This window comes from Lepidochelys kempii, chromosome 1 (assembly GCF_965140265.1).
Source record: "Lepidochelys kempii isolate rLepKem1 chromosome 1, rLepKem1.hap2, whole genome shotgun sequence".
Lineage (NCBI taxonomy): Eukaryota > Metazoa > Chordata > Testudines > Cheloniidae > Lepidochelys > Lepidochelys kempii.
The window spans coordinates 249,790,419-249,805,511 of NC_133256.1; the positions used below are offsets into that span (position 1 = coordinate 249,790,419).

At 40.2% G+C, this 15,093-nt stretch overlaps 1 protein-coding gene across 2 annotated transcripts in view; it reads left to right on the forward strand.

Annotated features, from left to right (window-relative positions):
* The window catches only part of DRAM1 (DNA damage regulated autophagy modulator 1), a 38,145-nt gene that overhangs the window by 4,580 nt on the left and 18,472 nt on the right, over window positions 1-15,093 (forward strand). For both annotated transcript variants that reach the window (XM_073323189.1, XM_073323199.1), the window contains exons 2-3: window positions 5,977-6,044; window positions 11,719-11,861. In XM_073323189.1, coding sequence (XP_073179290.1) covers window positions 5,977-6,044; window positions 11,719-11,861 — 211 coding nt within the window. The remainder of the gene's footprint in view (window positions 1-5,976; window positions 6,045-11,718; window positions 11,862-15,093) is intronic.

Consider the following 15,093-nt stretch of genomic DNA (forward strand, 5'->3'; position numbering starts at 1 on the left):
GTGCAGGGATCAGGGCAGGGGGCTGGGGGATGTGTGAGCGGGGTGCAGGGATCAGGGTGGAGGGCTGGGGTGTGTGTGAGGGGGTGCAGGGATCAGGGCAGGGGGCTGGGTGTGTGTGAGGGGGTGCAGGGATCAGGGCAGAGGAATGGGTGTGTATGAGGGGGTGCAGGGCTCAGGGCAGGGGGCTGGGAGTGTGGGCTGGGGTCATGGGGGTGCTCCTAGCCCCCTGCCCAGAGTGGCTCATGGCAGGGGGCTGGAGGGGATATGCCCTGATTCCACCCCCCTTCCCCAAGGCCTCGTCCCCACCTCTTCTCCGCCTCCTCCCCAGAACAGCTCCTCTTCTCCCCCTCCCACACAAGGGCCATCAGCTGATCGGTGGCAGGGAGGGAGAGGAGGAGGGGCAGGAACGCAGCATGCTGGGGGAAGAAGCGGGGGAGGGGGGAGCTTGCCTGCCCTGCAGCAGCAGCCGGCAGGACCAAGCTTCTTCATCCTGCGGGGCGGGAGAAGAGCGGGGCGGGCAGGATTTTTAATGGCATGCTGCTGCCTGCCGGGGTACCAGCCTGGGTTCAGCAGCGGGCTGAGTGGGGCCAGCGACTGGGACCTGGCAGGCAGCAGCGTGCCATTAAAAACGGGCTCGCCTGCCGACCCCTGCTCTAGAGGCAACTGCAATTCAAATAATACATAATACTAATTAAGAGGGGAAGAGATATTTATTCCATTTAAAACAACATTGTGTATTTATTTACACCTATTTAACTTCAATGGCATTCTGAGTCCAGGAAGCCTTTGGCCTTGCAAACGCAAAAATTGTACTGCTGTAACTATATACTCCTGGGGCCATTCTGCACCAAAAAAATAAAAGTTCTGTGCCAAGAAGTTAAAAATTCTGCAAATTTTATTTGTTAAAATAACACTACATAATCATGACAGTTTCAATTATTTTGGTAATTTATTTCAAAATACCTGTCAGCAAGTATGTCTGTAACAATACAGACACACACACACATTCCCCCCCGGAGTAGAGTGTTAAAGAAACCCCTTTGACAACCTAGTTCCTGTTTCTCTGCCCCCTTTCCCCCCGCCCTCCGAGCCCATCCGGGGGGCAGACACCCACAACCCCTCCTCCCCAGAGCCCACCTGTGGGGCCCCCCAGCCAATACACCCAAAACCCTGCTCCCCAGAGTTCAACCATGGGGTGACCTCAACCCAGATCCCACACCCTCTTTGCCCCCAGAGCCCAGCTGCAAATAACCCAGCTCTGCCGCATCCAGTTGTCCCTAGTGGCGGCTAGCAGCACTGCAGCCCATTTCTGTGGGGGGAAAGGAAATTCTGCATGCACAACATTAATTTCTGCAAAATTCTACATTGCAGAGTGGTGCAGAATTCCCCCAGGAGTAAACTATACCAGTAGAGCTAAAGCAGTACAATCCCCCTAGTGTGGACACAGTATTACTGGTGTAAAGGTGTTTATTCTAGTATAGCTCTTCCCCCTCCCCCCAATGGAAGGGAAATAAGATACACCAATTTAAACTTAAACCACTTTTACAGTGGTATAACTGTATCCACAATGGGCATTGTGCTGGTATAACTTTTGGTTTTTAAAAAAAAAATCACACTCCTAACTGACATAGTTATATCAGTACAAGAAGTGTATGGAGATTAGGCCTAAGTTATAGATTCAACGCCTTTACCCTTCAGTGAAGGTGTTAAGGTCTCACATTAAATATCCTTCTATCTTCCAGGAGATCCTTCAATAAAACTAGGAAAGACAGGACTTTATAATCTTGATATGTCTAAGATTTTGAATAAATACATACTCAGGAAACCCCTTCAGAAAATTTGCCCTGTCAGTTCAGAGCATCATAGAATTGCATTGGTGGAACAGGACATGCAGCAAAATTTGGCATACAATCTTTTAATAGTTATGAACTCAACTGATTTTGATAGATGACTGATTCAGCGTTCTGTGCTCTTCAGGATGATATTGTGATTCTTGCTAAACAGCTGTAACACATTGTTACACTGTTTAGTACTTGCTTCATTCCTTTAGTTTAATAACTAGCTTAATCAGGGGATTTAGCCATAAGTTAGCATAATTAAAGTGAAAGGGGAAGAATGTTGCAAGATATTTCAATTGTGCAATATGCCAGTCTTGGCTTATTTACTGGATATTAAAAAATGAACTAGTTCTCTTGAAAGGGGAGTTCCAGTTAGACAAAGCAAGATATTAACAGGTTTGATTCAAGTTTTCAGTTATAATCATTTTTATTTCATAAATACCCAATATATGTCCACTCATAGCTATTTCAGTTGTATTTCTTTATGATGTAACAGATATGTTAAGACATAGGCCTTGTCTACACTGGCCAGGACACCTATGTTAATATCTTTCTAGCAAACTGCTTAAACACAGTCGGTAGGAAACTGCTAACAGGACTTCACAGTCTATCATATATAGAACCTAAAATGGGGAGTGGATGTAGGATGGGTGGTGAGTCCTTTTCTTTATGCTGCTCAGAATCTAAACTGATCTTTACAAAAAAGCTTGAAGTCATTCAGTAGGATGTACTGGGTTGAATTTTCTGGCTCATTTTTAACTTGGTGGCTTAAATACTCAGTCAGACTCCTAAGGATATTTTCTGCAAGATGGTACTTTTTGGATCAATGAATGTCATAGTATGGAAGTATATCATGCCAATTCCTTGTGATGATAAATGTTGGGATTTCATTTTGAAGCAGAAGAATTTGACTTTATAGTAGGCATATAAGGTATTTTCTGACAGTGAGTGTAAATATTTTGGATCTTAAATATTCGTTCCCTTTCACCTCCATACACTTCAAAATAATATTTGATTCAGCAGAGTTCTGAGTGGAAATCTTAAACATTAATATTATAATTTCTCGCTAATTCCCTCATTTTATCCACAGTGGGTTACCTTTACCTGTACGTTATTGTAAATTAAATTAATAGCAGGTTTTGTTTCATCTGCGCTATATACTTTTTTCCATTTAAAAATTTCTATATGATGAATGTAATTTCATTTTAAATCTTTCTCAACTATAGGCTAAAGCAAATTATTTGTGTAAAATATCTACAATAGTGATCCTGAAAACATCAGTTATGCATTTTAAGGTTTCATTTCATGTTAGTTTTATTCTGTATGGTGAAAAGTATAGAATTTAACATGATTTTGTCCCTGAAAATCCAGTACTGTACCTTATGGTTACATTGTAGATGTGCCTATGATATTGTGGTATGAAAAAACAATCCTTTTTAAATACTGTACATATTTGAGTATATACAGCACTGAGTTTGCTTGAAACTGTAGAACTCTATAAAATTTAATTTAAGACAGCTTTAATTCAATAATGAGTGGAGCTCAGTACAATCTAAAATTATTTGGACTGCTCTTAAAATGTGAAGTGTTCCCAGAATTTCAAATTACTGCGTACTTCACGTGTGCAGATTCCATTCCTTTCTCACCTGAAGCTCTTCAAAGGCTTTGAAGTAACCACGGTTCAGTACTTGGCTTGCATAGAGCAGTTTCTAATTTGCAGAAGTACTTCAGAATTGTCTGAAGTGGCTCACTTTGGAAGTAAGTTTTCTGCCGTTTTTATAAAACTACTCCAGGCTCATGAGGAAAATATCAAAAATTCAAGGTTAAAAAGGCCTTGATAATTAAAGCAAAGATTGCAAATACACCTACACTATTAAATGTGAAATTAAGGCAACTTTATTGTTTTTACCAGGTTCACTGTCAGGTAAGGAATGTGTGATTATTAAAAAGTATGTGCTGTAGCAAGTCTTTGACTTGAACGAGCATAATAACTAGAAGATAAGATGAATAGAAAATCTTAACATTGTCCTGAGAGGCTGTACAAACTCTAAGATACTGATTAAATGCTGAAGTCTCCCAAGCTATTGCTCTCTGAACCCTATTAGAATTTTTATCCATATGTGCTGGGAGTCAGTATGGATGTTTTCAGTATTCATTACAACAACTTCACAAAGAAAAGGACTCACATCACTATCTTCAATGTATCCATCTAGTTTCTTGCCATTCTTGACCAGCTAGCCTAATTTTCAAGGAAGTGATAGACAGACTATGCACATCAATCATTTGGGGGCAGAGGGAGATTGTGATTCTCCGATTTAATTTTGAAGGTCTATTTCCAGTCTTCCTACTTGAAGTAAACAAGATGGCCAAACTTTTTTTAAAAACGGCCACTGACTTGGGGTGCCTTGGCTTTTTAGGATGCCTGATTTGAGGGAGTGGTGTTGAGCACCCACAATTTCAGTTGAAGTCAATGGGAACTTCAGATGCTCAGTACTTATGAAAATTAAACCAAGTTGGGCAGTCAAAAACTTGAAGCAGCCAAGTCAGTGGCCATTTTTGAAAATTTGGTTGTAAATAAATGGAAGTGGCAGAATAGAGGGAATCTAAGTACAATTCAATATTCTATATTAGTTTTCTGGGCGTTTGACACCTTTTCTTTCTATCACAATAAAATAAGGAATTGTTTGTCACATCAGTGGTTACAAGAATGAAGGCTTCTCAAAATTACTGAGTAGGTGAATTGGTGGCTCCTTTCAAGAAGATAACCAGTAAGAAAAGTGGAAGGAGAGCAGGGAGTACACATCACTTAAGTGAACTGCTTGTTCAATGCCTCCTCCCACCCCACTGTCCTGCTGGTAATAGCTTATCTAAAGTGATCATCAAGTTGGGCCATTTCCAGCACAAATCCAGGTTTTCTCACCCTCCCCCCCCACACACACACAAACTCACTCTCCTGCTGGTAATAGCCCATCCAAAGTGACAACTCTCTTCACAATGTGCATGATAATTGTTCAATGTGCAATATCAGCAAGGATCATTACGGTGTATATTGTTTAGTGTACTATAATTATATGTATACTGTAAAATCTACATTTATTTATTCCTGGAATTTTAGCAAGAACCTTGACATTTTTGCCATTAAATGACAACCATATTGCTGCAGGGGTGCTGGAACAATTTTTATAGTCGGGGTTCTGAGAGCCATTGAACCAAACTGTGAACCATGTGTATGATGGAAACCACTTCAAGCCAGGGAGTGTGGCACACACGCCTAGTTCCAGCACCCATGTATTCCTGAAGAGAAGACTTGTGTGGATATAGCAGAAACTACCTTACTAAAGTGCCTCTAATAAAATTGTTTTACTAAACACAATAGCAAGCTAAGGAGGGAAAATTGCAGAGCTTATGTTTTGAACCAGTTGCAGGTTTGAATGTTAACAGTGTGCTGTAGTCTTGATTCTCCTTTCACTTTACAGCAGTTTTACATTCATATAATATCACTGATTTCAGTGGAGTTAGTCCTGATTTTTACTATGTAAATGAAAGGAGAATTGGGGCCCTTCAGTTCTATCATTTTAATGTAGCTGCTCCGTCCTTTTATCGTCAAAGGCAGAGCCACACATGTAGGGAGAGCAGGATACTGAGGACTGGGGTGTGAATCAGAGTACAACTCTGCCCTTTGATAGCAGAACCATCTGTAGGATCCAACAGTCCAACACAGAACCATATGTTCCCACAAGCCTGCATACTGTCGATTTACAGTACTAGCTTAGCTGGCAATTGACATATAAAATGGCATTGACAGTGCCATCCTCCGTAAAGTTCACCAATGTCCTTCTAATTAGCTTCTAATTAGCTGTTCATAGATACCTTTTGTGTAACTCCAGGTCATCACAGGTCTGTATGAGTGATGAATTGCGGGAGGGATATAGCCCAGAGACTGTGTTCTATTGTAAGATTTCAGTTCGACCAGTAAAGCCTTAGACAGGCAACAGAGGACATTATATTTCCTTGTTTAAATGTCTGTCTTCTTAAAATAAAACTACATACAAATGACATTTCTTTTAGGGAATTGTATAATTGAGGACTTGAATCTTACAAGCTTCATGAACTAACTTTTTTGTTCTTCTTGTTTTAGTGACACAGGAACAAAACCTCCAGAAAGTGGCATATTTGGGTTTATGATTAATATTTCAGCATTTTTAGGTATGTATGGGTATTTGGTCTGAGCATATTAAGGGCCAAATTCTGTCTGAATATCAGAGAATTTGGATCTAGAAGTAGGATGAGTGCTGGTTGTCCCTATTCCAGTCCCCACAAAATACTGCAGAGAGCCTACTCCAGAACACTATAGAGGGAACTGCAGAGTGCCACTTTGGGGTCAGTGAGTGTATGGTATGGATCAATTCTCTGGTCTACTAAGACCACTTAATCAGTGCAAAGTGGCCTTAAAGCAGCTAGAAATGACCAGTGGAAGAAAACTGTCGGCTGATATAAATCTGGTTGCACCAGTTGCTCCCCACCACAACCCATAGTATAAGGGAAAGGAGGGGCCAGGGTGGGTGTGGAACCAGGAGAGGTGTGGTAGAACAGTGGTGTGGGCTCAGCTATGCCTGGTCTTCCACTGGCATAAGGTTCCTTAACAGGTTGGATAAAAATCAGTGATTTTGATTTTTTTTAAAATATCTGATTTTTAAAAATTTAAATTAAATATAGGTTTAGTTAAAAAAAATAAATCTATTCAAAATAACATTTGAAATTGACAACCTATGTTGAGGCCTAAACTTACTATAATCTATTAAAATAATTTAAATTAAATACAAAAAGGAAATTAAGCTGCATATTTGCTGTTTCAAAGAAAGTGAAATAACTGAAATGGTTGAAGTCACTGGCTAAGCACCTGGAACCAGAATTTGTTGATACGCTATACCAGCTTTTGATAGCAGTAGCCTCTTCTGCAGGTGCAGAGAAAATATTTTCATCATTTCAGTGTATTCAACTAGTTCAGTTCAATGACTAGTTCATTCAAAAGGGAGTTGAAAAAGCAGGAGAGCTTTTTATCCTCTTCCAATTTATGAATAAAAACAGGTGTGAGAGAATGAGCTCTACTAGTTCTAAAATCTTGAAGGACATGGTGAACAGAAACATTCAATTCACGAACTGCAGGCAATACTTCCTTTAATAAATAAGTTAGTTTTAAATGTAAAACATGTTTTGATAAACATTTTGATCAACTTTTTAAATGTATCCAACACATTTAAAAAATGCCGGTTTTGTGTACTTTGAATTGAATTTGAATATCCATTCAAATAGATTGACACAGATCACAAGTAAAAATTAGTTATCATCTAGTAAATAACTATTTTCTAACATAATAAAAATGTAAAAAATAAGAATCTGAATAAATGTAAGTTTAAGCTATGTAATTACTTAAACGTGTATAGATATAATGTATCCTCCTGGTGCACAAAAAGAAGAACCAATTTAGTATAAAGGCTATATTTAGTTGTAAATTGACATGTTTCAGTGGTTACCACCAATTTGAATCAATCTGTCTTATGAAATTAACTAAAAAGTACAAATGCAAAACACATTTGATTATTTGAATCCAGGTTTCCTGCTTGCTAATTAAAATCATGATCAAAATCAGTGATTTAAATTGCTTTGATTTAAATCAATCCACCCTGTCCGATCCGTCAGGAATCTTGCAGCGGGGCCAGGCGGTCCTGAATCAAGGAACTGCAACTGACTGCGCACCCTCCTCTCATCTGATGGAGTGGAGAATCTAGGCCTGTATATTTAAGCATATATGTTCCCCAACCCCAAAATGGTGTCTATACACAACCTCCTTCTCCAATTATATCACCTCTAAGTGCCTATCTGCATAGGCAAGTCTACTGTGTTGGGGAAATTGTGTATAACACTGTATGATTTGTTCTTCCCTATGTAGACAAGACCTGAGTTATGAACTGTGTTGTTATACTGTTCTTTTCAGAGCCCGATTTACAACATATTGACCCACTCCTGTTATAATGCAATTCTCTGATGCAGTCAATTTTCATATGTAAATAGATCTCTGATAGGAATTAATTGAGTATTAGGGCCTATAGATTGAGTATAAGAGCCTAAAGATAGTGATATTTTGGCAAAAAATATCTGTATACACTAGTTTGGAGGGATCTTATGGCAAGGGCTAGTCAGAATTGGGCCCCAAGAGTTAAGAACAATTTCTGATGACATAGTTGGGTGCACTTTTTTTCCTGTTACATCCAACAAAGAAACTATATGCTGGTCATTAACAGACGTGGTTCCCGAATATAGATATCTATCAGGGCAGACTAAAGTCTAATAAACTGTCCATCTTCCAACTTAGTGCTCATCTCCCTGTCATAACCTTTCTTAAGAACATAAGAATGGCCATACTGGGTCAGACCTAAGGTCCATCCAGCCCAGTATCCTGTCTACTGACAGTGGCCAATGCCAGATGCCCCAGAGGGAGTGAACTTAACAGGTAATGATCTAGTGATCTCTCTCCTGCCATCCATCTCCACCCTCTGACAAACAGAAGGTAGGGACACTATTCCTTACCCATCCTGGCTAATAGCGGTTAATGGACTTAACCTCTATGAATTTATCCAGTTCTCTTTTAAACCCTGTTATAGTCCTAGCCTTCACAACCTCCTCAGGCAAGGAGTTCCACAGGTTGACTGTGCGCTGAGTGAAGAAGAACTTCCTTTTATTTGTTTTAAACCTGCTACCCATTAATTTCATTCAATGGCCCCTAATTCTTATATTATGGGAACGAGTAAATAACTTCTTCTTATTCACTTTCTCCACACCACTCATGATTTTATATACCTCTATCATATCCCCTCTTAGTGTCCTCTTTTCCAAGCTGAAAAGTCCTAGCCTCTTTAATCTCTTCTCATATGGTACCCGTTCCAAACCCCTAATCATTTTAGTTGCCCTTTTCTGAATCTTTTCTAATGCCAGTATATCTTTTTTTAGGTGAGGGGACCACATCTGTATGCAGTATTCAAGATGTGGGCATACCATGGCTTTATATAAGGGCAATAAGATATTCTCCATCTTATTCTCTATCCCTTTTTTAATGATTCCTAACATCCCATTTGCTTTTTTGACTGCCGCTGCACACTGCGTGGACATCTTCAGAGAACTATCCATGATGACTCCAAGATCTTTCTCCTGATTAGTTGTAGCTAAATTAGCCCCCATCATATTGTATGTATAGTTGGGGTTATTTTTTCCAATGTGCATTACTTTACATTTATCCACATTACATTTCTTTTGCCGTTTTGTTGCCCAATCACTTAGTTTTGTGAGATCTTTTTGAAGTTCTTCACAGTCTGCTTTGCTCTTAACGATCTTGAGCAGTTTAGTATTGTCTGCAAACTTTGCTACCTCACTGTTTACCCCTTTCTCCAGATCATTTATGAATAGGTTGAATAGGATTGGTCCTAAGACTGACCCTTGGGAACACCACTAGTTACCCCTCTCCATTCTGAAAATTTATCAGTTATTTCTACCCTTTGTTCCCTGTCTTTTAACCAGTTCTCAATCCATGAAAGGCTCTTCCCTCTTATCCCATGACAACTTAATTTACATAAGAGCCTTTGGTGAGGGACCTTGTCAAAGGCTTTCTGGAAATCTAAGTACACTATGTCCACTGGATCCCCCTTGTCCACATGTTTGTTGACCCCTTCAAAGAACTCTATTAGATTAGTAAGACATGATCTCCCTTTACAGAAACCATGTTGACTTTTGCGCAACAATTTATGTTCTTCTATGTGTCTGACAATTTTATTCTTTACTATTGTTTCAACTAATTTGCCCGGTACTGACGTTAAACTTACTGGTCTGTAATTGCCAGGATCACCTCTAGAGCCCTTCTTAAATACTGGCGTTACATTAGCTATCTTCCAGTCATAGGGTACAGAAGCTGATTTAAAGGACAGGTTACAAACCATAGTTAATAGTTCCGCAATTTCACATTTGAGTTCTTTCAGAACTCTTGGGTGAATGCCATCTGGTTCCGGTGACTTGTTACTGTTAAGTTTTTCAATTAACTCCAAAACCTCCTCTAGTGACACTTCAATCTGGGACAATTCCTCAGATTTGTCATCTACAAAAGACGGCTCAGGTTTGGGAATCTCCCTAACATCCTCAGCCATGAAGACTGAAGCAAAGAATTCATTTAGTTTCTCTGCAATGACTTTATCGTCTTTAAGTGCTTCTTTTGTATCTCGATCATCCAGGGGCCCCACTGGTTGTTTAGCAGGCTTCCTGCTTCTGATGTACTTAGAAAACATTTTATTATTACCTTTTGAGTTTTTGGCTAGCTATTCTTCAAACTCCTTTTTGGCTTTTCTTATTACGTTTTTACATTTAATTTGGCAGTGTTTATGCTCCTTTCTATTTACCTCACTAGGATTTGACTTCCACTTTTTAAAAGATGCCTTTTTATCTCTCATTGCTTCTTTTACATGGTTGTTAAGCCATGGTGGCTCTTTTTTAGTTCTTTTACTGTATTTTTTAATTTGGGGTATACATTTAAGTTTAGCCTCTATTATGGTGTCTTTGAAAAGTGTCCATGCAGCTTGCAGGGATTTCACTCTAGTCACTGTACCTTTTAATTTCTGTTTAACTAACCTCCTCATTTTTGCATTGTTCCCCTTTCTGAAATTAAATGCCACAGTGTTGGGGTGTTCTTCCCACCACAGGAATGTTAAATGTTATTATATTATGGTCACTATTTCGAAGCGGTCCTGTTATAGTTACCTCTTGGACCAGATCCTGCGCTGCACTCAGGACTAGATCGAGAGTTGTGGGTTCTCTCTCCCCTTGTGGGTTCCTGTACCAGCTCCTTCAAGAAGCAGTCATTTAAAGCATTGAGAAATTTTGTCTCTGCATTTCGTCCTGAGGTGACATGTACCCAGTCAATATGGGGATAATTGAAATCCCCCACTATTATTGAGTTTTTCATTTTGATAGCCTCTCTAATCTCCCTTTAGCATTTATCGTCACTATCACTGTCCTGGTCAGGTGATCGATAATAGATCCCTACTGTTATATTCTTATTAGAGCATGGAATTACTATCCATAGAGATTCTATGGAACATGTGGATTCATTTAAGATTTTTATTTCATTTGATTCTACATTTTCTTTCACATATAGTGCCACCCCCCCTCCCCCACTTCACAACCTGTTCTGTCCTTCCGATATATTTTGTGCCCCGGAGTGATTGTGTCCCGTTGATTGTCCTCACTCCACCAGGTTTCTGTGATGCCTATTATATCCTCCTTTAACATGAGGCACTCTAGTTCACCCATCTTATTATTTAGACTTCTAACATTTGTGTACAAGCACTTTAAAAACGTGTCACTGTTTATTTGTCTGCCCTTTTCTGATGTGTCAGATTCTTTATGTGAATGTTCCTCGTCTGATCTGGCCCATACTTTATCCTCTTCCATCCCCTCTTCATGACTAAAATCTTGATGCTGGCTGCATGGTTGTCAACATTCTCTGCTCTCTAAAATCCAAATTGTAATGGGACTGAAATGACCCTGTTTCCTAAATTGTCCCAAAGTAATTTATGGGGGCAACTGGGGAAGATAGTATTGAGGCGACCCCTTCAGAATAGCATCTGAAAATAATACATGTAGAACTTACTACTTTTTAGTCCCCATTCCCACTCCCATCACAGTAGAATTAGAGAAGATGTAATTCAGTGCATAGTGGTTTTAAGTGAATTTTGTAAATGTATGTGTAATTTCACCAAAGAAAATGAAAAAGGATAATATAATTGCATGGTAAATGAAAATAAATGTTTTGGGGTGTTTTTTTTCTTTCTGTTTTTAGGTGCAGCTACAATGTACATCAGATATTTAATAATAGAGAAGCAAAACGAATCATCACATTTTATGAATCCTTCATGTAACTTAATTACATTATGTATTGGATTGCTGGGCTGTATTGGAATGGGCATTGTTGCAAATTTTCAGGTATGGTCCAATTTTAATCACAAATCTAATTTTAAAAGTTTTAACCATAAAAATTATAGATTTAAATGGTTAATGCTGTATTTATGGATCAGTAAATTAACAACATGAAAAACAATGTTTTACTTCCATCTCATTCCACTAGTCTTTCAAAGGAAATATTTGGTTCCTAACTCTCTTAAGGCCACGTCTACACTAGAAACTTTTGCCTGTGTAGCAGTATCGGTTAAGGGTGTGATTTTTTTGGTGACATTTCTATTCCTTCAAAAGCTCTAGTGTAGACATAGTTATACTGGCATAAAAGTGCTTTTACCTGTTTAGCTTATTCTACTATTCTAATATCAGGACTGCTTTGCTGATATAAGTTACACCAGGTAGGTTTGCTGGTCTAGATATACTGGCAAAACCTTCTTGAGTACAGGATAGGCCTTATTCACAGGTAAAGACAGGGTGTAAATAGCACCAGTCTGCAAGTTATCACTCTAGTGAAACAAGTGATCTGTTAAGCCTTTCAGGTTTAGAGTGGAGGGCAAAACAAATTAGGTCTTCTCTACCCTAGCTTTATTGGCAAACCCTCCTATTGTAGGTTCAGCATATACCAATAAAAGCTGGGACTCCTTATATGCTTAAAGTTAAGCACAGGTGATAGTACCTTCCTTTTTTGAATGAGGATGGACTTAAGCATGTGTTTACATGCTTTGCTGAGTCAGGATGCATAGGAACATAGAAGACCATGCAGTTTAGAAGGATATGTGAAGGTAGATGTGACCTAGAGCACAGAAATTTTGCAACTGTAAGAAGTAGTGGGTTGTGAGCTAGGCTGAAATTTGTGTGTGTTTGTGTGTACGTGCAACTTGCATCTTCCTGCTGCCTGAGAAAGTAAGTCTTATTCTAAGAACACTTGAGTGGAAATATTTTGTTTTTATGTCCCAAGCCATTATAGTTTATACTGTAAAAATTGTAAGCAAATGACTAAGATAATTTACTAATCCTATGTCTTTGTCCACTTCTCTTTCTTTTAAAAAGAAAACAGCACACTTCCTGAGCTTAAAGATACTTGACCACATTAGGTAATTAGTGTTCTCATAGAGCAACAGAACACACACCATCCATTTAGAGACCAAGTAAAAGTATATTTTGTTCAGCTAGTCAGCTTTTTACCCATCAACTGATGTCATGCAGGATGCAGCAGACTCCAATTTGGGCTACAAACTCAGGTTTTATTATGCTCTCCAGGCTGGTAGACAGTGGGGACGTTGTAGAGGTGAGGGCAAAGTCTGTACCTATTTTTGGAGTGCTGACTAGCAGGGAGGAAGACTGGCTGTTCTACGAAGAGAACTTGGAATCATAGAATATCAGGGTTGGAAGGGACCTCAGGAGGTCATCTAGTCCAACCCCCTGCTCAAAGCAGGACCAATCCCCAACTAAATCATCCCAGCCAGGGCTTTGTCAAGCCTGCCCTTAAAATCCTCTAAGAATTCCACCACCTCCCTAGATAACCCATTCCAGGGCTTCACCACCCTCCTAGTGAAAAAGTTTTTCCTACTATCCAACCTAAACTGCCCCGCCCCCCACTGCAACTTGAGACCATTACTCCTCATTCTGTCATCTGGTACCACTGAGAACAGTCTAGATCCATCCTCTTTGGAACCCCCTTTCAGGTAGTTGAAAGCAGCTATCAAATCCCTCCTCATTCTTCTCTTCTGCAGACTAAATAATCCCACTTCCCTCAGCCTCTCCTCATAAGTCATGTGTTCCAGCCCCCTAATAATTTTTGTTGCCCTTCACTGGACTCTTTCCAATTTTTCCACATCCTTCTTGTAGTGTGGGGCCCAAAACTGGACACAGTACTCTAGATGAGGCCTCACCAATGCCGAATAGAGGGGAATGATCATGTCCCTCGATCTGCTGACAATGCTCCTACTTATACAGCCCAAAATGCCATTAGCCTTCTTGGCAACAAGGGCACACTGTTGACTCATATCCAGCTTCTCGTCCACTGTAACCCCTAGGTCCTTTTCTGCAGAACTGCTGCCTAGCCACTTGGTCCCTAGTCTGTAGCAGTGCATGGGATTCTTCCATCCTAAGTGCAGGACTCTGCACTTGTCCTTGTTGGACCTCATCAGAACTCTTTTGACCCAATCCTCTAATTTGTCTAGGTCCCTCTGTATCCTATCCCTACCTTCCACCATATCTACCACTCCTTCCAGTTTAGTGTCATCTGCAAATTTGCTGAGGGTGCAATCCATGCCATCCTCCAGATAGGTAATGAAGATATTGAATAAAACCAGCCCCAGGACTGACCCTTGGGGCACTCTGCTTGACATGGAGCCATTGATCACAACCTGTTGAGCCTGATGATCTAGCCAGCTTTCTATCCACCTTATAGTCCATTCATCCCGCCCATACTTCTTTAACTACTGGTAAGAATACTGTGGGAGACCGTATCAAAAGCTTTGCTAAAGTCAAGGAATAACACATCCACTGCTTTCCCCTCATCCACAGAGCCAGTTATCTCATCATAGAAGGCAATTAGGTTAGTCAGGCATGACTTGCCCTTGGTGAATCCATGCTGACTGTTCCTGATCACTTTCCTCTCCTCTAAGTGCTTCAGAACTGATTACCTGAGGACCTGCTCCATGATTTTTCCAGGGACTGAGGTGAAGCTCACTGGCCTATAGTTCCCAAGATCCTCCTCCTTCCCTTTTTTAAAGATGGGCACTTTTCCCAGTCATCCGTGACCTCCCCCGATCGCCATGAGTTTTCAAAGATAATGGCCAATGGCTCTGCTATCACATCAGCCAACTCCTTTAGCACCCTCGGATGCAGTGCATCCAGTTCCATGGACTTGTGCTCGTCCAGCTTTTCTAAATAGCCCTGAACCACTTCTTTCTCCACAGAGGGCTGGTCACCTCCTCCCCATGCTGTGCTACCCAGTGCAGTAGTCTGGGAGCTGACCTTGTTAGTGAAGACAGAGACGACAAAAAGCATTGAGTACATTAGCTTTTTCCACATCCTCTGTCACTAGGTTGCCTCCCTCATTCAGTAAGGGGCCCACGCTTTCCTTGACCACCTTCTTGTTACTAAGATACCTGAAGAAACCCTTCTTGTTACTCTTAACATCCCTTGCTAGCTGCAACTCCAAGTGTGATTTTCACTCCTGCATGCCTGAGCAATATTTTGGGCCCAATGGACACTTTGAGGTTCTAATATCTCTTACCTCCTTATATGCATC